Genomic DNA, 21649 nt, shown 5'->3' with positions numbered 1-21649 from the left:
TCCCAATCCAAACCAAAAGATGACCATAGATGCCCTGTGCTGACATGGCTTGGGGTGAAGCAGCTCTGGGAAGAGATCCAAAGGAAAAAGAAATGGCTTTGGCTTCAGCTTCAACCATCCTCTGAGCATGTGCTCTCACCTACATTTGGGAGGGACTGAGGGCTGGTTATAAGCTGCGAGAGGAATTGGATCTCCTTTATTGAAAGCATTTTTACATTGGTTTAAGACTGTGAAGTGAGGATCTTTGTCAGCTGTGGGCTCTCAGGACAAGGGCCAACACCTACAGCAGGTAAGGTGGGTGTACAACACGCCACTATATATTGTGTGAAAACAGCATGGGACTGGGGAGACAAATTTCATCTGAGACCTGTCACAAACACTCATAATCTTCTGAGGAACAGGGGATAGAGCATTTCATTATGCTCATAATGTCCGTGAGAGCTGCTGTACGGTGGGCTCACATCTTCCCAAACAAACCCCTTGTTGTGAAGGGCTCCCTCAATGCCTGTTTCTGCCTCTTCCATTTCTCCCCCTCAGTACACGTCTGCAACTCAATTTTTGCTCTATTTTGATACTAACATTTTTCTGTGTGTTTTTTATTTTTTTTCCCTTCGGCATCTGCATTCCACCCCCCTGCCTCTTTCCACCACATGCCCATTGAAAACCTAATTGCAGATCCCTTGCTGCAATTAGTCTGCGCTGCTATGAAGTTCACTTCATTGTGGCTTTGTTTTGGCTACTTCACCCAAACGGGCTTTGAAGCAACACCTCGCCGGTGCTTTAATCCCGGTGCCTGTGCTGTGGTCAGCACCCCGGTGTAAGGATGGCCATGTTCTCCTCTGCTTCCCACCTTTCCCTGCCCTCTCCACACGCCCTCACCTCTTCATGACAGGATCTTTTCTCCCCAGATGCACCATTTACGCTCTTGTTTTGGATGTGTCGGTCTGTATAAGCAGCATTTGGCTTTAATCTGACACAAGGCATGCTTAGATCAGATATTAGTAAGAAATTCTTGACTGTGAGAGTCGCGAGGCGCTGGCACAGGTTGCCCAGAGAAGCTGTGGCTGCTCCATCCCTGGAAGCGTTCAAGGCCAGGTTGGATGGGGCTTGGAGCAACCTGGGATAGTGGAAGGTGTCCCTGCCCGTGGCACGGGAGTTGGAACTGGATGGTCTTTAAGGTCCCTTCCAACCCAAATCATTCTGTGATTCTACAATTACAATTCCATCGTGATTCTACGATGCCCTGTGAATACGCCGTGCAAGGCTCCAGAGGTGAGATTCCGGGGAGGTCAGTGGTTTGCACCCCCGCGCACCCCACCTTCCCGCGGCGAGCGGACGACGGAGGTGAGAAGAGCAGGAGAGAAGGAGGAAAAGGAGGAGAAGGACGACGAGGAGGAGGAGGAGGGCGATCTCGGGCGTGGATCCTCCGCCGGGCGGGGAGGAAGGCGGGAGGGAAGGAGGGCAGGAGGGCTGGAGGCGGGCGGTGGGCGGGCGCGGGGCGGTGGCAGGCGGGGAGGGAGCCGGGCGCCCCGCGGACCATTCGCGACCGGCGGCGGCGGCAGCGGTGGCGGCAGCGGGGCTTTGAGCGGCGCCGGGCCCCCCGCGGGCAGCGCTGTCAGCCGCGGCCGCCCCCTCCCCGGACATGAAGCCGAGCCCCGCGGGCGCCGCGCCGGCGGCGGGGCCGGCACCGGGAGCGGCACCGGGAGCGGGAGCGGGGGGACCCGCCGGGGCACCGCGGGAGCCCGATGCGCGCTGGAGGGAGAAGGGCGAAGCGGAGGCGGAGCGGCAGCGCACCCGGGAGCGGCTGGAGGCCACGCTGGCCGGGCTGGGCGAGCTGGAGTACCTGCGGCAGCGCCAGGAGCTGCTGGTGAAGAGCCTCCTGCTGCGGCGGCCGGCGGGAGCGGCGCCCGGGGCGCAGGGCGGCCGCGGGGACGCGCCGGGAGAGGGGCCGCCGCCGCGCAGCCTGGAGGAGAAGTTCCTGGAGGAGAACATCCTCCTCCTGCGGAGGCAGCTGGTGAGCGGGGGCGGGGGGCGCCGGGGGATGAGGGTGGCGAGCGCCGGGGGATGCGGGAGAGGAACGCCGAGGGATGCGCGGCCGCTCGGCCCCGCGTGTCGGTGTGACCCGCGGGTCCTGCCCGTGGAAGGGCGAGGAAGGAGCCGGGGACGCCCTCGGGGAGCGCCCCCGCCCCGCTGTCACGGCGCAGGGGAGGCGGCGGGCCGGTGACAGCTCGGGAGGGAACGGGTCTTACCGGCGTTTTGCCGGTGGCCGCACAGTTCTCTTCGGTTCCCGGAGCCAGACCGGCGGTCCCACTTCCATTCAAGGCAAGAGAGGCGCTGCCGTTGCCATGAATGGAAGTTGGGAGCCAGCTCCCGCGTCCCAGCCCCGACCGGAGGTTCCGAGCGCTCGGGCACCGGCAGGATCGGGCTCGTAAAGAAGGGATGCTTTTGTTGAAGGACGCGCTTTGGAGCTTGTGTGGGAAGAGGCGGAGAGCGGCATGAAGCGGCAGATCATTTTTCAATGAAAATAGCGTACAGCTGTGCCTGGCGCTCTTTGTGCGCGGCTCAGCATTTGCTTTCACCCAGGGAGAAGTTGGATTGCGTGATTTATTTCACTGATTTCTTCTTTTCCCCATCCCGCTGTTTCCCCCCACCCCGCTCCCTTTTAATATTTCCTATTAGCCTTTTGGTTTAGTTAATTTAGGATTATTTCCTTCTTCAAAAGATAAAAATTAATGATTTTTCTGCTGAGAAGGGGCTGGCTGGCGGCCGAGAGCCGTAGTGAAGGACCAGGGAATCATTACTCAAAAAAAAAAAAAAAAGACCAAAAAAGCCCGGGGATTTGTGGTAGCACTTTAATTTGTGCACTTGACATTGGAGATTGGAACCAGATGCAGTGCTGCTGGGGGAGGGGGCGCTGGTGGCAGTAGGTGGCGCAGCGAAGTTACCCCTTGAACCCATCACCTTCTCCAGCCTGGCTGCCAGCCAGCCCCGGCTCCCGCAGAAATGCGGGAGGGGACCTGGAATCGCCCCTTTGGGTTCTCTGAGGATGGTCTTAAATGCCAGCACATCTTCAAACAGCCTCGCCAGCTCTTTTTGCATTTGCTCTCCCTTTGCCCAAGGCCAGGTTGGACGGGGCTCGGAGCAACCTGGTCTAGTGGAAGATGTCCCTGCCCATAGCAGGGGGTTGGAACGAGATGAGCTTTAAGGTCCCTTGCAACCCAAACCATTCAAGGATTCTATGATTCTGTGACTGGCCCACCCAAGGGGAAAGGTTGTCCTGGATTTAACAGGTTTAGAACTAGTCCAGGTCTAAGCATCAAAACTCTTTGCACTGAATGTATCAGAGCACCCCCTGTGTGCCGATCAAATGATGCACTCAAAGAAACAAAAGTAGATGAACCTTCTTCCTGCCTCCTCCACTTTCCCCAAAGCCAGAGTAATTAAAGGGTATGAAGCTGAACAGGTGATGGATAAGCAGCATTATAATACACATGGGGAAACTGATTGTGTTGACCGTGGGTTAATGAGTGCCTTGCAAAATCATTTCTTATTGCTTATTTTATGCCATCAAATTACCTTCATAAATAGCCCAAAAATTCATCTCGCAGCAATTTTACACAATTATAGTGACAGAAGGGGAAGAATTACTTTTCCTTCCTGCTGCACTGCAAAACTAATAAAAGGGCTGCGATCCCAGCCCTGGGAATCTTGCTCTCTGTATGGCAAGACTATACGCTCACAATGTGCAGCAGAACAAGGCGGTTCCCACACTACAGGCACTTGTTGGCAGAGCTGTTTCGTCCCATTGTGTGAGCAGATGTGATCTTTGACTAACACCACTGTGGTGGCGAACGTGCCCCGTTGGGCTGGCACAGCTGCCCAGCCCGTTTCGTGTGCCCGGGTCTGGTTTGACCCCACCACACAACGCAGCTTTGTTGTTACAGCTGTGGTCAGCACAGCCTGTTGGTCTTCCTAAATTGTGGAGCGTGTTCCTTATGCAGAACAGGCTGGAAGAGGCTGGGATGAAGTGCCTGCATAATTCTTCGCTGAAGTATTTATCATCTAAAATTTCACGGCTTTGTCCGGGGTTTGTCTTTTTTTAATAACAGAATATTGACAAGGTACTCCCACAATGCTCAGATGGAGAAGTCTGTCTTTGGAACACCTCCTGAAGGAGCTGATGTTCTTTGTCTTCTTCTTGTTTTCCAGAACTGCTTGAGGAGGAGGGATGCTGGCTTATTAAATCAGTTACAAGAGCTGGATAAGCAAATAAGTGACCTCCGCCTGGACGTGGAAAAAACAGCAGATGAACACCTTGAGACAGACAGTCGTCCAAGTTCAGGTAAGGGCCCAGCAAAATGAAGCCTCCCTTGGTACCTGGAATTAAACTGGATGTAGTTTTTCATGCTGTACTTTCCAGTAGTGCAACAGTGAATGTTTACAGCATGTTCACACTCTGATAATCAGTTCCTACTAACAGAGTTCATCTACCGCTGAAAAGGGGCATCTCAAGCTTAATTAGATTTTTAGTGTTTGAGGCTTTTTTTTCTTTTGCAAGGGCACCCTCAAATTAGTTCAGGAAGTTCTAATTGTCCTGCATATTAGGAAGGAGACTGTAGGAAAAAAAAAAGGTGAAAGGAAGCACCACCAGCAGGGGGAAATGTGTCAAAATTGATCCTACAGCCAGAAGGGAACATAGAATAAAACAATTTGATCCCCCATATATTGAATTTCATCTCATTCTAACTGTGTTGAAGCCAGTAAGTGGTATTTAACTGTGGGGAGCTTTTCCTGGAGGCATTTGGACTTGTTCTAAAAGCGCTAAAAAGTGGAGAATCCACCAACTTGCAATTGTTAAAGCCATTGCTAATTTTGAATCTGAATTCGACTTGTTCCAGCACTGATTTTTTTTTTTTATATCTTTTTATCCCCTAAAGAAAGGTCTCTCTCTAGTGCACAGCTTTTACTCCTCTTGGAGGTGCTATACAGTATAATTCCTGGTTTGTTTTTTTTTTGATGAGCTAAACAGGTCAAGTTCATGAAGTCATTCATTTTAAGGCATTTTTCCAAGCTCCTAAATAGCTTGATGGCCTCTTTCCAGTTTTTTAGCTTTCTTTTAAGCGTGCTGGATTCAAGGACTGGTCTTACCATTCCAATGTCTTTCTTACCAGTGCTGTATGGACTGCTGAAGTCATTTCCCTGCTGCTGTTCATTAGTCTCTTTGTACATCCAACAATCTCATTAGCTTTTTTTGCCATATCATTAAGCTTGATTGAGCTGCTTTTCCACGCTGACTAAGCCCTTTCCAGGATTATTGTTTCCAGGATGCATCCCCATTCTGTAAGCATGCCCTGCATTCCTCGTTCCTAAATGTGCAATTTAAATTTTGTTTGTGGTATGTAATTTTTTCTTGAGTAGTCCCAATTTACAAGGAAATTAAGTTTTATGTGTCTGCACATTATTTACCATTTTTCTTCTTTCCTGTCATCCACAAATATTACATTTAGACCCAGAACTTTGAGGAAAATAGTGAACAGCACTGGGCCCAACACTTTTGTAGTCAAGTAATAGTTGGAGAGTCTGTTCTTGGAAGTGTAACACTATTAAATGAGTGGGCTGTCAAAGAGCCTGGATCCTTCTTGCTAAAATCTGAAAATCCCTGTAAAGGTTAAAACCCCCACTCTTGTAAAGGTTAAAAAAAAAGTTAAAAATTTCTGCTGTTTTACTTTTAAGTGTTTTACTTTTAAACAGAATCCTTCTTGGCAATAAGGGTATTACTAAATTGGGGGCTGGTTTTGGGGTGACTGAATGAAATCATGTAACTAATTGCAACAGAGGAAGCCAACTCAAACATGAGCTTGACTGCCTTTCTGGGGACACAAATGGTAACTTTGTGTAGACGTAACTAACATAAATCCAAACTCTTATTTTTATAGGGTTTTATGAGCTGAGTGATGGAGCCTCTGGATCGCTTTCCAATTCATCCAACTCTGTCTTCAGTGAGTGTTTATCCAGTTGCCATTCTAGCACTTGCTTTTGCAGCCCTTTGGAGGCAACACTGAATATCTCAGATGGACGCCCTAAATCTGCAGGTATAGTAAAAGCAGGTCGAGTACATCATACTCCAGGAGGTGGCTTTGGCTTTGGAAATACTGCCTCAGGAGTACCTGGGTTGGATTAACCCTTCTTCCTTTCATGTGACGTCTTATGCTCTGAAAAGATTCCAGTGCCTCTCACGTACATGGGTCACAAGGCAGGACTGTTTGCCCTCCACTGCTCCAGCCTTTCATGGGAACATGTCACTCCAAACACATGGAAATAACTTGTGAGGATATAACAGCTGCTCTACCCAGCAGAGGGCAGTGGTACCTGTTCACAGAAACCCATTAGTCGGCTTATTTCTTGTGGTTTCCTCTGGAAAAGCATTTTTAGTAAATTGTAATAATTAAAGGTACCTCATAGCCAAATCCTCATTACAATCACAGAGTAAGGAGGTAGCTGCAGGTTTTAAGGGGTCAGGGTGCATGTCAGTCTGTTTGTAGCAGTCATTTTTGTCAGTGCTGATGGTCCTCAACCCCCGGGTGACCGTGGTGAGGTGTGTCCTGCATTTATAAAGTGTAGACCAATAGACATTATGAACAGAGAAGATATCCTTTGTCTCTTTGGCAGAGAGTTGTGCACTTTCCTCGGACACCGGGCTGAAGATGCAGACCTTGATGTGTGGGATGATTAAATAGGAAGGGCTCCTCTGCCTGCTGTCCATAAAGGACACTTCAGTAGGACTTTTGTCCTTTGTTTTGTGGATTATTGGTTGCAGACATACTCATTCAAAAGCCTTAGCTCATTCTGGGCTGTGGAGGATGCTTCCAACCACGGTATTTCCAATTTCCACTCTGCTCTTTGAGGTTAACTTACAGTGATTTGTTGTGAATCAAGTACATTCATGCTCTTTTAATTCCGAAGTGGGAAAACACAGCTTTGGATACATTAATTCTGAGGTGCTGACAAGTCCTTTAAGTTACCCTTTGAGCAGCTTGAGGTAATTTAATGCTCCCTGTTGTAAAGATGTATGTGATCTTCATGGGCCATGCATAATAAGGAAAACATACACAAGGAATTCCAGCTGATTGCATTGCAATACGTATTTTTATGTATATATCATGAAAGCCTCTTGTTATTCATACTGTCTCACATTTAGTTTCTAAAACTGGCAGTTTCCGAAGAAGCCTTTTTGTCAACATTTCCTGATTCCAACAGAATTTAGGAAAAGTGGGAAAACCGTGAGGAACTTCATGCTCCCAACTTCCCTGTTCTTCCCCTCCTGCTCACACAGGAACTCTGTCAGCTGCTTTCATCAACGCCTGTGAGACCTCTTTGAAATAAGCCTTAGATAAGTGATGAGCGCTGAGCATTCAAATTTGAGTACCCTGGCTGAAGTTTCCAGCCCAAGGGTAGAAAACAGGACTGGCAGAGATCTAGAGGGATCATTTAGATTGTACCCCTACCCAAGCAGACAAGGGCAACTTCTTAAGCTTAAGAAAATAATAATCTTAGGTGCTTGGGTTGAAGCCCTGTTCTTAAGGTCTCTTACCTCCCCAGTAAGCGCCTTAGCCATTAAATCTGACTCATGCATCCTGAAACGCACTGGATTTCTCTTGCAGAACTCTCTTTGCAGAGCCAGGGCTAGGATGTCAGCTGGATTGACCTGCACTCCTTGTACTTGTGTGAAAAGATGAGCCTGTTTCCCATTCTTGAACCCTTTATCGCTCAAAAGGAGCATCTGTTATTATTATTAGCATTATTATAATTATTATGATAATAATAGTAATAATGATAATAACAACAATAATAAAATTAAATCTGGATTTTTTTCCTGACCCAAGACATGCTTGGAAGAATCCAGAAGTTAAATTTGTCAATAAGTTAGAATTCATTGTTCTCTTGTCTATATTTTTTTTTGTTTCTCTTTGGATTTAGCGAAGTAAAATACAAAGTTCATACGTGCTGAGGCCTGCAGTGAGTTTTACAGGTGACTGTGTAACGTGTAAGAGACCCTTGCACACTCCCGTGTGGCTGAAAAGTAAGATAGGAAGCTCTTAAGAACCTGGGCAGAGGTTTGAAACCAATGTAAAAGTTCTCATTAGGGCTGTGATTTTTATTGTTTCAATCACGTGGTCGTAGTGGGGCAAATTCCTACGTAGATGCAGTTACAAAGAGCTCCACAGAAGAGTAGTGCTGCTTTTATATCACTTGAATGGCACGTCCTTGGTTGCAAAACTGCTGCTGCTGTAGTTAAAACGTTGCGTCGTGTGCATAGATGGGACCGGTGTCCTTGGCAGCACGTTAGAAACGTATCACAGGTGTCCCTGGCAGGCTCTCTAAACTCTTCTAAAATGCCTTTCAGATCTCATAGGCTGGATGGACTATAATAAGGAAGGCCAGCATGAGGACCAGACCGCAGGCTCTGTCTGTCGCTCTTTGTCCACACCGCACTCAAATTCCCTCGATGTCGTTGCAGATGTACATCCCAAGTACCAGTGCGATCTGGTGTCTAAAAACGGGAACGACATCTACCGGTACCCCAGCCCGCTCCATGCTGTGGCTGTGCAGAGCCCCATGTTCCTCCTCCCCGTGACTGAGAACCCCCAGCGAGAAGAGGAGAGGCTCGGTGGCGATATTAGCGACGTTTGCACCCCGTCGGAAACGGACTCGGGACAATCCGCCAACACCTTCCTCCCACAGAGCTCCTGGCCGGCGCCCTGCCCTTCCACCAGCAAGAGGATAGACAGTTACATCTTGAGCCTGGTCCAGAAAAAGACTCACGCGGTGAGGACTAACAAACCCAGGACGAGCCTCAACGCCGATCCCACCAAAGGGATCCTGAGGCACGGAAGCATGTGTGTCAGGCAGCCGGCAGCCGTGGTGGCTCACGGCAACGTCGTGAGCCTGAAGAGCTCCAAGCAGGTGTGTTTGCCCCCCGGTGGCACCCCCGCTCTGGACCACACAGCACCCTCTCCCTTAAAGCAGAGGCCGAGGGAGCCAGCTGGCGAGCAGCTGGAGAGCAGGAAGGCACCTTTGCCGGCAGCTTTCCCACCCGGCACAACAACAGAACTTCAGAGCAAGCACCTGCCACGGGGTGTCAAACCGGCACCGCCAGAGCTCAACCGCGGCGTGGCGGCCACAGCAGGGGATGTCCCCAAGGAGAACGGCCAGCTCTTCGCTGCATCTCCCAAAGAGAGCCCAGGGAAGCCCGTGGTGCTGCAGCCAGAGAACAGGGTCAGCCAGCCTCCCAAAAAGATCCTGCTGAAGAGCAGCTTGCAGGCAGCTCTCTCCTCGTCGCCAGCTGTCGAGGAGAGGCCCGCGCTGGATTTCAAAAGCGAGGGCTCTTCCTCGCAGAGCCTGGATGACGGGCTGCTGGTGAACGCCCAGTACATCCCTGCCCAGCAGCAAAGCATGAAACTGCACAAAGGCACCCGAAACGTCAAGATTTTGAAAAGCTCTGCGTTGAAACACAGGTCCCACCTCGCCAACGGGCTGGAAAACAGCTCGCAGACCTTGCGGGAGAAAACCAAACCGGTGGGCAAGAAGTGCCGCTTTCCCGAGGAGTTGGATACAAATAAGAAACTGAAAAAGCCCTCATCCCGGGGGAAGAGAGGCAGCGGGTTGCCGCTGGAGCCGGGCCCCCCCAGCCGGCAGGGTGGCCTGCACAGATCCGCCCTCCGCTCCCACGGGCACGGCCGAGAGGTCGTGGTGGCCAAGCCGAAACACAAGCGCGCCGACTACCGCCGGTGGAAGTCGTCGGCGGAGATTTCCTACGAGGAGGCCCTGCGGAGGGCCAGGAGGAACCGGCGGGAGGGCGTGGGGGTCTACCCGCAGGTGCCCCTGCCCTACGTCAGCCCCTACGCCTACGTGGCCAGCGACTCGGAGTACTCGGCAGAGTGCGAGTCCTTGTTCCACTCCACCGTGGTGGACACGAGCGAGGACGAGCAGAGCAACTACACGACGAACTGCTTTGGAGACAGCGAGTCAAGCCTGAGCGAGGTGGAGTTCGTAGGGGAGAGCACGACCACCAGCGACTCTGACGAGAGCGGGGGCCTGATTTGGTCCCAGTTTGTCCAGACGCTCCCCATCCAAACGGTCACGGCGCCGGAGCTGCATGAAAATGCGGCAAAGGCCTTTGTCAAAATCAAAGCCTCCCATAACCTCAAGAAGAAGATCCTCCGCTTTCGGTCAGGCTCCCTGAAGCTCATGACGACCGTCTAGTGAGGTGACTTGGTGGAATGTATCTGCTTCTGCTTTCGGAAGCAAGGTGCTTTTTTTTTTTTGTACATATTTCCACAGAATTTTTTTTTTTTTTATACAAATATTTAAAACTTAAGGTAAATTATGTCACTTGTCTTCAGAACTTGGGTGGATACTAGTGCCTTTTACGTGGAAATAAAAGACCGTTATAAAAAACAAAAACCCAACATAACACTACCATTTCAGTGGTGAACAGCCTCCAGCGTGTGGTGTCAGAAGGCTTTGAAAAAAGGCTAATGTTTCTGAGTATGGATCTCCCTTGCCTAGTTTTTCTAGTTCTGGGTCTTATACAGGATATGGACAGCTTAAGGTCATAAGTTTTTAGGGAATAAGGGGGAGGGAGTGTGGGTGGTCTTCATGCTTTTGCTTGTCCCTTTCTGCTGCTGCTGTTGCCACATCTTGAACTTCTTCCTCCTGGTACTCTGGCCTGTTTTTTTTTTTCCTTTTCTTGTTGATTCTCTTCTTAAAACTCACCCCTGTCCTCCTCCAGCCTTCCCCCACCAGAAAAGGGCTCCTGTTCAATCTGTCTGCCTTCTCTGGAGTGCACTCTGCTCTGATCTCCCGGGAGTCCCGCTGCGGACGGCGGTGGTGTCCAGAGTAAACTGCTGGAGCAGCTGACCAAGGCTTAGTAACTTCATTATATTGTGTAAAACTGCTTTTGAAAAAGAAAGAAAAAACCCATATGCATGTCACGTGCATGAGTATCAGTAGTTTTAATATTCCTGTTGATGTCCAATTTACTGTACATCATCAATGGCTGTTTTTATATATATATATATCATTGTGTAAATTAATATAACACATCATATGCTGTAATAAACAGTCTGTTTTAATACTTTTTAAAGTTTGTTACGTTGGTGCAGACCCAGTCAATGGTTTTATATTGGCATTGTCACCACTTAGGTGTGTCTGATGTGACCTGTTAAAGTTCCCTGCATTTAGCAAGGCAGGAAACAGAGAAAGTTTAAAGTGTTGCTGTGGATGTGACTTGTGCTGTGAGGGAATTGGGTTGTCATGGCTCCTCTTGTTCTTCCCATAACTTGCATTTTTCTAAGGGCAAGGTAGGATTTAGGATCTCAGAGGCATCTTCAGGTTGTTGCTGACTGGCAGCTCACGTTGCGGAGCAGATGGAAGTGTGATATTAATCCTCCTCGCTGTCTGGGTGCTTCCAGACTTTGGTTGGTACAACACAGGGGCAGATGGTTGGTTTCTGTAACCAAATCGATCCGTGTAACGTAACAGGTGTCCCTCTGAAACCTCCAGTAAATGAATCCCCAAGAGCTCTGTGCTCTGGGAGCTGGGCTGGGTGGAGGAGAGCACAGGTCTGTGGTGACCTCCTTAGCTGTGGCAGCTGACTCTATCACAGCCCTGGCAAGGTCATGGAAAGAAGTGACAATTGTGTCACCCACTGGTCTCTGTCTCAGTTTATTCCCATAGGACTGGAGGTGAGTCTGCCAGCAAAAGAGAAAGGAACTATCCATAGGCCACACTGCTTCCCTTCACAGCAACAGCTGTGCAGCTTCCTGGTGGGAAGGCTGGAGATTTTTGGCAGGTTGAGCTGGTTTCTGCAGGTTCATCTTCTGCTTTGGCAACCACGAAGTGGTGGACATACAACTGGCGTGGGTGCTGTGACTGGTATGGATTTCAGGGATTTGTGTGCAGTCTGTCTGTTCCATGGCAAGATTCTGCTGAGCAGAACCTTCCTTTGTGGTTCCTCTGTGTCCTTCCCGCTGTCACCCACCTGAAAGGCAGAGCAGATTTTTTTCTCAGGTTCCCTTGCATAGCAGATGTAGGAAGGAGAGATCCACCTGGAATTAAACATCTCTGGCAGCAGTTCCTGAGACAATGGGAACACTTTTTCCAAGAGGCAGATTCTATTTTGTAATCTACAGTGCAGTAAATCCCTACCTATAAAATGTCTTATACTTCTTTTTCTTTTTTTTTTTTTTTTTAAGTAGAGAGATATCAGTTTCTGTAAGTGTTTTAAAGTACATCACAAGCCTGTGGATTCAGTGACCCAGAAAGTCCTTGCACTTCCATCTCCCAGGATGCAGGAAAAGCTGTAACTCCCCTTACCTGCTTATAACTGTCCTATTGCTTTACACATGGAAGGGCAGCTTGTATATATATATATATATGTATGTATAAAAAATTTATATAATGGTATGAAATAATTCATCCAGAAATTACTGGACAGTGGCTGCCACCACAGAGAGGGGAAAGAAGTAATGTTTATTATATGTGGCATTACTAAGGCTAAGCAGCAGCTTAATGCATTCCCATGAATAACTGATGGGTGTTATATCAAACAAAGGGAATGTCTTGTGGAAGCTAGTAGTTTCTTTCCTACAATATCTCTTAATCATGCCACATAATCTCTCTTTGAGCGAGAAAAACATGTGCAAATCCCTGTAAATCTCCTCAAAGTTGTAACAGAGTTGCAGAGAGGATCCTCAGACATGCACTCCATCTCTCTGGCTGTAAAGGAGCCACTGGTGGAGAGACAAAGCAACCAGTGGATGAGGTTTTAATTGCAGAGCTATAGCAGATTGCCTTGTTCCAGGTGAGGGAGGCTGCTTTTCAAAAGTGAGCTGCTGAATGGTTTCTTTTCAGATAATTGAGTAAAAAAACCCGAAATAACCACCTAAATATCGCTAAGGCTGTATCAGCTGCAGCCACTGTATTCTGCAGTTCTCTTGCTGAATAGCTTGATACCAGACTGGGAAATGGGCTGATGGTATCTCTGTCTTAATTGCATCTGAGTCTTTTCAATTTGGGGAAGGAATTTTCCTTTTTTTACAGGATTTAGGTAAGCATCCAGAATCCTTTAGACAGGCCCAGGTTTTTCTATCTACACCCAACCCCCTCCATATTTCTTTTTTATTAACAGATCTTAACAGTGCTGGAAAAGTACTTGATATGGTCCCAATGCACAACACACATTCTCGTCTCTGGTTCTGATTTAGGAAACACATCTGAGTTAGTAAGTTTGACTGAAAAACATCTGCTGATCTTGGAGACCAGTTGAATATCTGGCACTTCTTTAAGCTACCTGGCTTTCCAGCTTCACAGCCTGGAGTCCTTGCCCATGTATTTTTCATAATGTTCACATTTTAATCATCCCCAGTGTTTATGGTTGCCTTTGGAAGTCTGAAGCAGGAACATTTCATTGCACTGGGACCTGTTTCAAGGTGGGGGTAGGTTGTGGTGGGGAAGTTTGGGATTAGGTATCCCTATGCTCTGTGTGTAACTGAGTGCAGGAAAGCACAGACACAGAAAGGAACACGAGCAGACCCCTTTAGCTGGATTCCTTGTGATTCAGGAAACACGGTGTTTCTGCACACCTGGAGCGCCATCGCTCCTGCTGCGGGAATCAGCATCACACTCGGAGGGGATGAGCGTGTCACTGGGCTGTCTGCCTTCCAGCAGGCTTTTTGGGTCTGTCTTCTGCTCCCCAGCCCCAGCCACCAGCTGTGGGTCAGCAAATAAACAATCAAGCTGTGTCTGGTGCGTGCAGGGTCAGGGAGAGGCCCTGGCGTTGTGCCGAGACGTCCCAACTGCGTGGGGCCCCCGCTGTGGACCTCATGCTTGTCCTGAGAAATCCAATGTGCCTGTGCTGCAAGGGCTCAGACAGCTGGGTCTGAAGGAAGGGGGGAATGGAGAGTCCCATAAATAGAGTGGCCTGATCCTGCTTCAGCTGTATTTCTAAGAGAGGCTGGAAGAAGAGGTGTTTCAGCCTCGTGTTTCAGCTCAGTAAATTGGACTGGATTAAAGAGAATCCTCTAAGGGACTCTGCCTCCTTTTTTCCAGAACCCTCTAAATGATCAAGGCCACTATCACCACTGCCAGTTGCTCAGGTGCTTAAAGCATCTGACCAAGTCCTGCAAGAACTGGGGACAAGTGATGAGCTTCAGTCCCCCAAGTCTGTTTTTGGCCTTCCATGGCACAGCCCCTGTTTGCAGAGAGCCTTTAAGTCCCAGCCCTCTGCAGCTTTCCCTGTCCTGGGGCTTCAGAGGGAATCTATCCCTTACAAGTTTTCTACTTTCCTTATGGCTTGGGGTTTTTGCTGGATAAGGACTGAAAAGAAATTCTCCACGACAGTCCTGTGCCTTCAGTAATCCCAAATCTGTTTGTTGGCTCAGAAGAAGGTCAAATGGCAGCTCAAGTGGCGCTCCTCAGGTGGCAGCCAGCAAAGCCATCCCTCAGGGACCTGCATCTCTTTCTGTCACAAAGGGCAGCAAAGGCTTGGGTTGGCTGTGGTCACCACTTGGCAGATGATTCACCACAACGGGCACGGCTCTCCCTCAGCATGTGATTTTTCTCACAGGAGGGAACAAGGACGTGAACATTTTTGAGGAAGCAGAAACAGCTAAATGCATTTTTAATAGCTAACTTCAGTGTCTAGTATGTACCTTTGGAGTAGCCAACAAAAATACACAGCACTGAGCTGCTGGTACGAAAAACAGAGCCATTCTCAGCTCTTTGCAATGTCCTGTCCATGGTAGGAGGGGACACAGAAACCGATGGTGACAAATTGCAAACCCCAGGTCAGTTTGTCAGACTTGCTTTTCTCCTGAATTTCTCTGAACCTCCAAGATATTGCACTGGGGCTGCTTGCATGGCATGGTGTTTCTTTTCCTAACATTATAGATGGAGAACTGTGGTGAGAAACAATTGGTGCTGGAGCGTGTCCAGAGAAGGACAAGAGAGGATGAAAGAACTAGAGAAGTCTTATGAGAAGTGGCTGAGGGAGCTGGGGGGGCTCAGCCTGGAAAACAAGAGGCTTAGGAGGAACCTTCTCGCTCTCTACAACTCCCTGACAGGAGATTGTAGCCAGGTGGGGGTCAGGCTCTGCTCCCAAGAAACAAGTGATGGGACAAGAGGAAACAGCTTCAAGTTGCACCAGGAGAGGTTTAGATTGGAACTTAGGAGAAAAATCTTCTCTGCATTGGAACAGGCTTCCCAGGCAAGTGGTGGAATCGCCGTCCCTAGAAGTGTTCCAGAAATATGTGGATGTGGCGCTTGAGGACTTGGTTTAGTGGTGAACATGATGGTGCTGGGGTAACGGTTGGACTCAGTGATCCTAGAGGTCTTTTCCAACCTTAACTGTTCCATGATTCTTCAAGTGGCTTTAGAGGTTAAAAATTCTCACAGTGCTGGAATGAGGGGAGATATAGAAACCAGTGGGGGATCTGTTTAAAAGGGATACTAGAAAGTGCTTTTTTACACAGCAGGGAATCTGCTACCACAGGAAATAGTGAGACAGATGTAATATCAGCAAGTTCAAAGGTGTTAGAGAAGGTAGGGATGGGTGTGGTCTACCATCCCCAGTCAATGATTGTGGATGCCAGGAAGAGTGTGAGGTGAATGGACTGCAAATAGTGGCCAGGCTTGTGTGCTCCCACTCAAGATTGTCTTTCCCTGTTGTTGTTGAACTACCATTAGCTGGAAGAGATGCACCATCCTGTTGACACAGCAGACCATTTCCTCTGCTCCTATGATCTTGGAGTAGCTGATGGGGGTTGTCTATGCAACTGAATTTCCTCACTCTTTATTAGTCTTTTGCCCTCCCAAGTGCTGCTGAAGGCAAGTTTTGCATTGCTTTGCAAAGAAGTTCACTTTCCACGCTTGGCTGACATGTGTTTGTTCAGACTGTGGGCATGTGTTTCTGGTCACTCTCGTCCTGTGGCACAATTTCATCCACCCTTTCACATGGGCAGCCTGTGCTGAAGTCCTCTGTTATGGTGAACATCATTCCCTGTCCTACAAACACCGTTATGGACACAGCCCATAGATGATCCTCATGACTTCAGTCCATAGATTAGTCTACCATGGGAGTCACTGTTGGGCAGCAATTTCACACCCTACAGTTGCTTATAAACTCTAGGAGAAGCTGGTGAACTCCAAACCAAATGAACCATCCTAGAGCCAAGAATGCCTCCACTGCTCCTTGCCTTGGGACTTTGCTATCCTTGGAGAGCGTTTCTCTCCATCTGACTGTCTCCACTGGTGCTTTGGCTTGGAGCAACAGAGCAATCTGGGAGTGAGTCCCATGGTCATCTCCACTTGGTGAGTGCTGGTTTGGAGAGCAGAGCAGTTTTGGGGCACACTTGGTAGATGCCTTGAGAACACTGACCCAGGTGGTCCACTCCAGGGACACAGCAAATGTGTTTCTACCCGATCAGGGACATGGGGATCTGACCCAGTGATGGCTCCCTGGAATAGCTTCCAGTCAAAAAATATGGGCAAGTTTGGTCCAAATGACACTGGGGACCAGACTTAGTCTAGGCTAAAGTAAACACTCGAACTGTGTATATTGTACTTGTGGGGAACTCTCTTTGGATCTGCTCCTTTTGTGCTGGGTGACCTCTAATGTAAACAGAGCCTTTCTCTCAATTAATGGCCTTTGTTTCCATGTGTATTCCTTTAAGATCAATAAAGTATATTAACATTAATACCTTCATTTCACTGAGCCAAGCTCTGAAAATCTGGCTTTTGTTCTTTTTAAGGGAGTTGTAAGTCCTGGGAACTAAGACTTTTGTGACTATACTAAAGGAAAACCTCTATGATTTAGACTCTGACCTCATGATGGGTTTCATGTCATCAGGCTTTGTAAGAAAATTGTTTTATCCCCCCAAAAAACGTCAAGTCTTCTGTGGTCAAGGGCAGGAAGCTGAAAAACTTGCAGCCTGTTGAAAAATAATTCCCTGTATCTCCTTGTGAGCCTTGAGCCTTCAGAAATTAGATTTTCATGAGGAAAGGAGGCATGAGGTACAGGTAGGGGAAGGACCTAATCAATCTTAATCTCTGAAGTGCTCATGCAGTAAGTGTTTAAGCACGTGATTAAGCCCATTCTTACCCAGTGAAGCATTTCAGTCCATGATTTGAGTGTGTCGCGTTTGGGGTGAATTAAACACATGCTCAGGAATGCTCAAGGTCTCTAAGCTTTGCAAGTGTCCTGTGTGTGTTTGTACAAGCTGTTCCAGTGACTCCTCTTGGCTAATCCTGGAAGGAACTCCCTGCTCTCCCTTAAGAGCCAGACCCTGTATGGTGAAATTTGATTCAAACTCTTAATCTGAATTTGGGAGAAGCAGCAGCTCGAGTCCATGATTTAAGTAGTAATAGCAAGGAGTGCTTTTAAAGGAAGAAATGCATTTGTTAATTGTTGTATTTGAGGCCACTGAGCTAAAAACACTTCAGATATATGAGTGAATGTGCTTTGTGCTCTGTATCAGTAGCAGGACTTTGTGTAAGCCCTGGGAATGACACTCGGGAAGAGACAGAATGACCCTTTCTATATTCGCTCCCTTCCCTTGGATGCCCAGGTAGATTTGGGAAAATGAGGCAGGCAGGAAGGGCTAGGCACAAGCACCAAATCTGTAGGGTCTGCAGCACCACTCATTCATCTGCCTGGCTAATTTTACTTTAATCCCAGTTTCAGGCAGTGGGATTAGCAAAACAGTGGGATCTCTGAGCTACACAGAGCCGGAGGATGGAGCTGGGAAGTGCAGAGAGGGTAACTTTGCCTCACTTCAAGGAAAGCTGCAGTTGGAGCAAGCAGTAGAGGCAAGGGAATGGTTAAAGGTTTGTCTTCTCTTCCCAGACACGTTATTTACAGTGGGTCGGTTTCCTTTTGGAAGGGCCCTCTGTAAAAGGAGACGTTCCCAGCGTTTCTGTGGGTTAGACCTATATCACATTACAGTTTTCTTTCCTGGACTCCTGACTGACATGATTTCCTGAAGTTGCTCTCCTCTCGGGAAGGTGAACTCAGGAAAGAGTAGGAGTTTGCTAAAAATCCAGAGTCTTGGAAAGCAGAATCACGGTGATGTCCTTTTCTTTCTAGACATAAGGTCAGCCCTCAGTGCTGGATCATGTTCTGCATCTCCCAGTGCGGGGCAAGGGCTGGGAAAGGAGTGGGAGAGGGAATCCATCAGGTTTGATAAGAGAGCAGTCTGTAAATCCTGTTGGAGCAGCTTGCAAAGGCCACAGCACCAGCCAAAGGAGCAGCTCTTGGCCGTGTCAGGCGAGCAGCCATCCCACCTGTGGCCAGTGAGGTCAAAGGCAGTGGTAGCCATTGACCTGGGTATCCTGACCCCTGCCTTTGCTGAAGCCACCTTCCTGCCTCCAGGCCACAGCAGGCAGTGTGATCACCCTGGTTAGTGTTTCCTTTACTGCTTTTTTTTCTCCTTCATGAGATAAATTGTGGCTTGGCATTCAAGCCAAAGAGCTGAATGAAAGTGAAGCTCTGGCTTGTTTCTCCTGTCAAACACTTCACAGTAGTGTTTTCCTTGATGGTGAATTGCTTGAAAGGAAGAGATATGATCCTCTTCTCATCTGCAACATACTCATTTTTTACAGGTGTCTTCTGAGTGGTTTGTATGGAACAACAAACACTGAGGTAACACATCACTGTCTTCAGCACCGTGGGATACCCTGAAACAGCTCTGTATCTGCACCATCCACAGCTACCCCAAGATGTTTTTCTGACAGGAATATCAGAACTAAGAGGTTTGGATCTGACTGATCCCACCTGAAGCTCATCAGTGCTTAGGGTGAAGATGCTCCTGCAGGGAGAGGAGGAAGCACACTCAGAAGTGTTTATTATTGCTGTTGAATGACAAGCTCCCTTTCTTTCCCCTCCCCTTCCCTGCCATGGAGATAGGGATCTCTGCTGTGGGCCCTGCTGCTTTCTTTTTCCTGTGTTGATCTATGGTAAGACTTGCTGCCTTTGAAGGATGGTCTTAGCCCTGAGAGAGGCTTTTGTTGCTCAACCACTGACATTTGATTCAGAGCATGATTTCCTCTGGGCCCATTGCAGATGCCCACCATCTCCCTGAGTAGGTTGCTTGGGCTCATGAACATGGTAATGTGGGCGCTCTGAGCCTTCCTCCCTTCCCTCATCTTTGCCACTAAAACAAGATTTTCTGACTTTCATCCTCTGTCCTGTTGACTCTCATCTGAAGTCATCTGGCTGTGGGGGTGCTCCTCATGACTTCAGAGCACAGCACTTATGTCTTTGGCCTAAGTAAAAGTTGTGGATCCATCACAAAAATATGAAATAAACAAATAATTTCTTATTAAAAAAAAAAAAAGGCAGTGGAGAACTGGGTTTTCTTTCTGTTGGGTTTCCACCCTTTATTAACTACTCAACCACAAGCATCATGATACAGACAGAAAACAATAAAAGTGAAAATAATAGATCATCATCCCTACTGTGTAGCAGAGACTCAATGCACTTGCATGGGGAAGGGGGAAAAAAAGGCCCTTTGTCCTTCCAGAGGACCCTCCCCTCACTAATATTGATCTAAAAACCAAAATAATTTACTGATCTACAGTTAGGAGAGATGGCAAAATGGACAAAGTGCAGCTGGTCCTTGTGCTAGAAACTGATTCCTCTGGCTGCTGGATCCACTCCTGTTCCTGTTGATGGATTCTTAGAGCGTTTCCTTGGTGGTCAGGGCTGCTTCCAGAAACTGCTCCTGGTGCACCGATGAAAAGGCCAATTTTGTAAGTAAACATCTTAATAAGCAGATCTTGACAGATGGTTTGTTGCTCAAGCCCCACATAACCTTTCAGCTGGTGTCAGTGTCTCCCACAGATGTTTCCCAGGAGAACTTCCCCACGGTGTGCTTGGGAGCTCTCAGCTTTCACAGCACGTCCGGCTGCATCCCAAGGAGAAGCCTTGGTGCTTGCTCAACACATTGTGGGTATGTCTTGGGAACAACAGACTTCTGGAAACATGTTTCTCATAGTATAAATAAATTTAGGCTCCCAGTGGAGCCTATTGGTGGCTGAACAGGGTAAGAAAAGGTGTCTGTGCACAGTGGCTGCTGCTGCTGTCATTTGGTCCATGAGCAGTGAGAAATGTCCAGTGTTACATGAAGCAGAACAAAAAATGTCTCGTACACTTTAAGTATCCTTCAGTCCCTTTTGTCTTGGTATTGCCTCATCTCTGTCTTTCCAAAATCTGTCCCCCATATTTTCTAGCAAATCGTAGAAAAAATGTTATTTAAGGAAGTGATTTTTCCAAGTGAATCTCCTCTTTTCCCCCCATTTCCTTTGTCTGTGAGTCTGATGAACTGTTCTGAGCCCTGGGGTCAGCCCATGATGCTGTAGTCACTCACAAGATCAGCTGTGCAGTCCTCAGGCAGATCAAATATTTCTGCTAGTAGCTGATGGGTAAATACAGAGACTTTACCTTGTTCTCCTCCCAAGAGGAGCTCGTGAGACTGTAAGACAGTTCATACAAGCTGTCTTCCAGACCAGACAATGTAGATTTGGGTGATTTGTGTATCCCTGCAGTGTCTGTGGTGGGCTGTACAGGACGTACAACTCTCTGCTCCTGACTTGAGAGCAGCTGGAACTGGACTGATGTGCTGTTGAGAGGGAACTGGCTACAGCTGTCCTGCGAGGCTGTCTGCTAGGAATGGTCTTAAAAAAAAGATTATGTTTTGGGAAAAAGTTTAATCTTGTTTAAATTAGGCTGCATTCCTGCCAAAGTGGAGCAGAACACAACCAGGTAGAAATTCTGCAAAAGGGAATTAGTGCAGCAGCTTGCACTGTGGGTTGTCTCAAGAGTGGGTCTCTGGAGCACTTCACTGGGTTTCATGGGCTCTCCATCTGTGGATGCTCTGGTGTTTCCTCCCTGAGATGGTCCAACATGTGGCATACCCCAAACTGAGAGGTGTGGGAGCAGTGAAATCCCCTCTTGCTAAGCAGCCTGTTTGGCAGCAGGCTGCCCCAGGGCCCTGGAAACCTGAACGGTGGAGGAACCAGATGGGTGACCAGGCAGGAAACTCAGCAGGTTTCTGATGTTTGGAGCCCTGTGCGAGTTTCATGGGAACCTGGGCAAAATTGACTCACCTTGCTGAGATTTTGCTGAATTGGTGAATTCCTCTGAAATGCTGTTTTGCCCGAAACCTTCCGAGCAGGTGCAGTATCTCCAGCTATCTTTTGAAGACAGAGACAACGCGTTCCCCTGCGCTGGCAGTGTGGGTCTTCTGGGAGTCAAAGAAGCTCTTGCCTTTGCTGTTGAGCCCTCTGCCAGCATTCACACTCTTGAAGTGGTGTCTAGGAGGGAGGATACAGGAACTTGGCAGGGATGAGTAAAGGATGCTGACAGGTTATTCTGATCCTTAGAAAATCATTGTGTTCTCCTCATTACGCTACACCTCATCCACCTACTCTGTCTTGTCCTATAGACTATAAATTCTCCATGTTAAATTAATTCCCCCAGTTCTCTATTTGTTTTCACAGCCTCTAGCTGAGTTTCCTAGGTGCTACCCTCATACAAACAATAATTAAGACGGCTCTGTCCTGCTGCAAACCACTTCTGAGGATGTTCCCT

General features: G+C 48.2%; 1 protein-coding gene across 6 annotated transcripts; it reads left to right on the top strand.

Annotated features, from left to right (window-relative positions):
- The first annotated feature begins 1560 nt into the window (after positions 1-1560).
- DACT1 (dishevelled binding antagonist of beta catenin 1) lies at positions 1561-19874 on the top strand. Of its 6 annotated transcripts, none has more exons than XM_064659501.1 (5): positions 1562-2014; positions 4210-4342; positions 5937-6092; positions 8405-10309; positions 18661-19874. In XM_064659501.1, the coding sequence occupies exons 1-4, from the start codon at positions 1643-1645 to the stop codon at positions 10261-10263; spliced, it is 2520 nt and encodes an 839-aa protein (XP_064515571.1). In that variant the 5' UTR covers positions 1562-1642; the 3' UTR covers positions 10264-10309; positions 18661-19874. The 6 variants fall into 6 exon arrangements, with proteins under 6 accessions (XP_064515572.1, XP_064515571.1, XP_064515574.1 ...); XM_064659500.1 differs by lacking the exon at positions 18661-19874 and adding an exon at positions 10793-16774 and having other exon boundaries at positions 1563-2014; XM_064659502.1 differs by lacking the exon at positions 18661-19874 and having other exon boundaries at positions 1561-2014; positions 5937-5999; positions 8405-16774.
- The last annotated feature ends 1775 nt before the right edge of the window (positions 19875-21649 follow it).

Source organism: Pseudopipra pipra, chromosome 6 (genome assembly GCF_036250125.1).
Source record: "Pseudopipra pipra isolate bDixPip1 chromosome 6, bDixPip1.hap1, whole genome shotgun sequence".
NCBI lineage: Eukaryota > Metazoa > Chordata > Aves > Passeriformes > Pipridae > Pseudopipra > Pseudopipra pipra.
The sequence above is the reverse complement of the archived record's forward strand: the minus strand, read 5'-3'. Positions and strand labels throughout refer to the sequence as shown.

Bases quoted from the DNA above. Each gene is read 5' to 3' on its own strand.
- DACT1 (XM_064659501.1), top strand. From the start codon at position 1,643: ATGAAGCCGAGCCCCGCGGGCGCCGCGCCGGCGGCGGGGCCGGCACCG. The intron at 4,343-5,936 runs GTAAGGGCCCAG...TTATTTTTATAG, and splicing joins AGACAGTCGTCCAAGTTCAG to GGTTTTATGAGCTGAGTGAT. The intron at 6,093-8,404 runs GTATAGTAAAAG...AATGCCTTTCAG, and splicing joins TGGACGCCCTAAATCTGCAG to ATCTCATAGGCTGGATGGAC.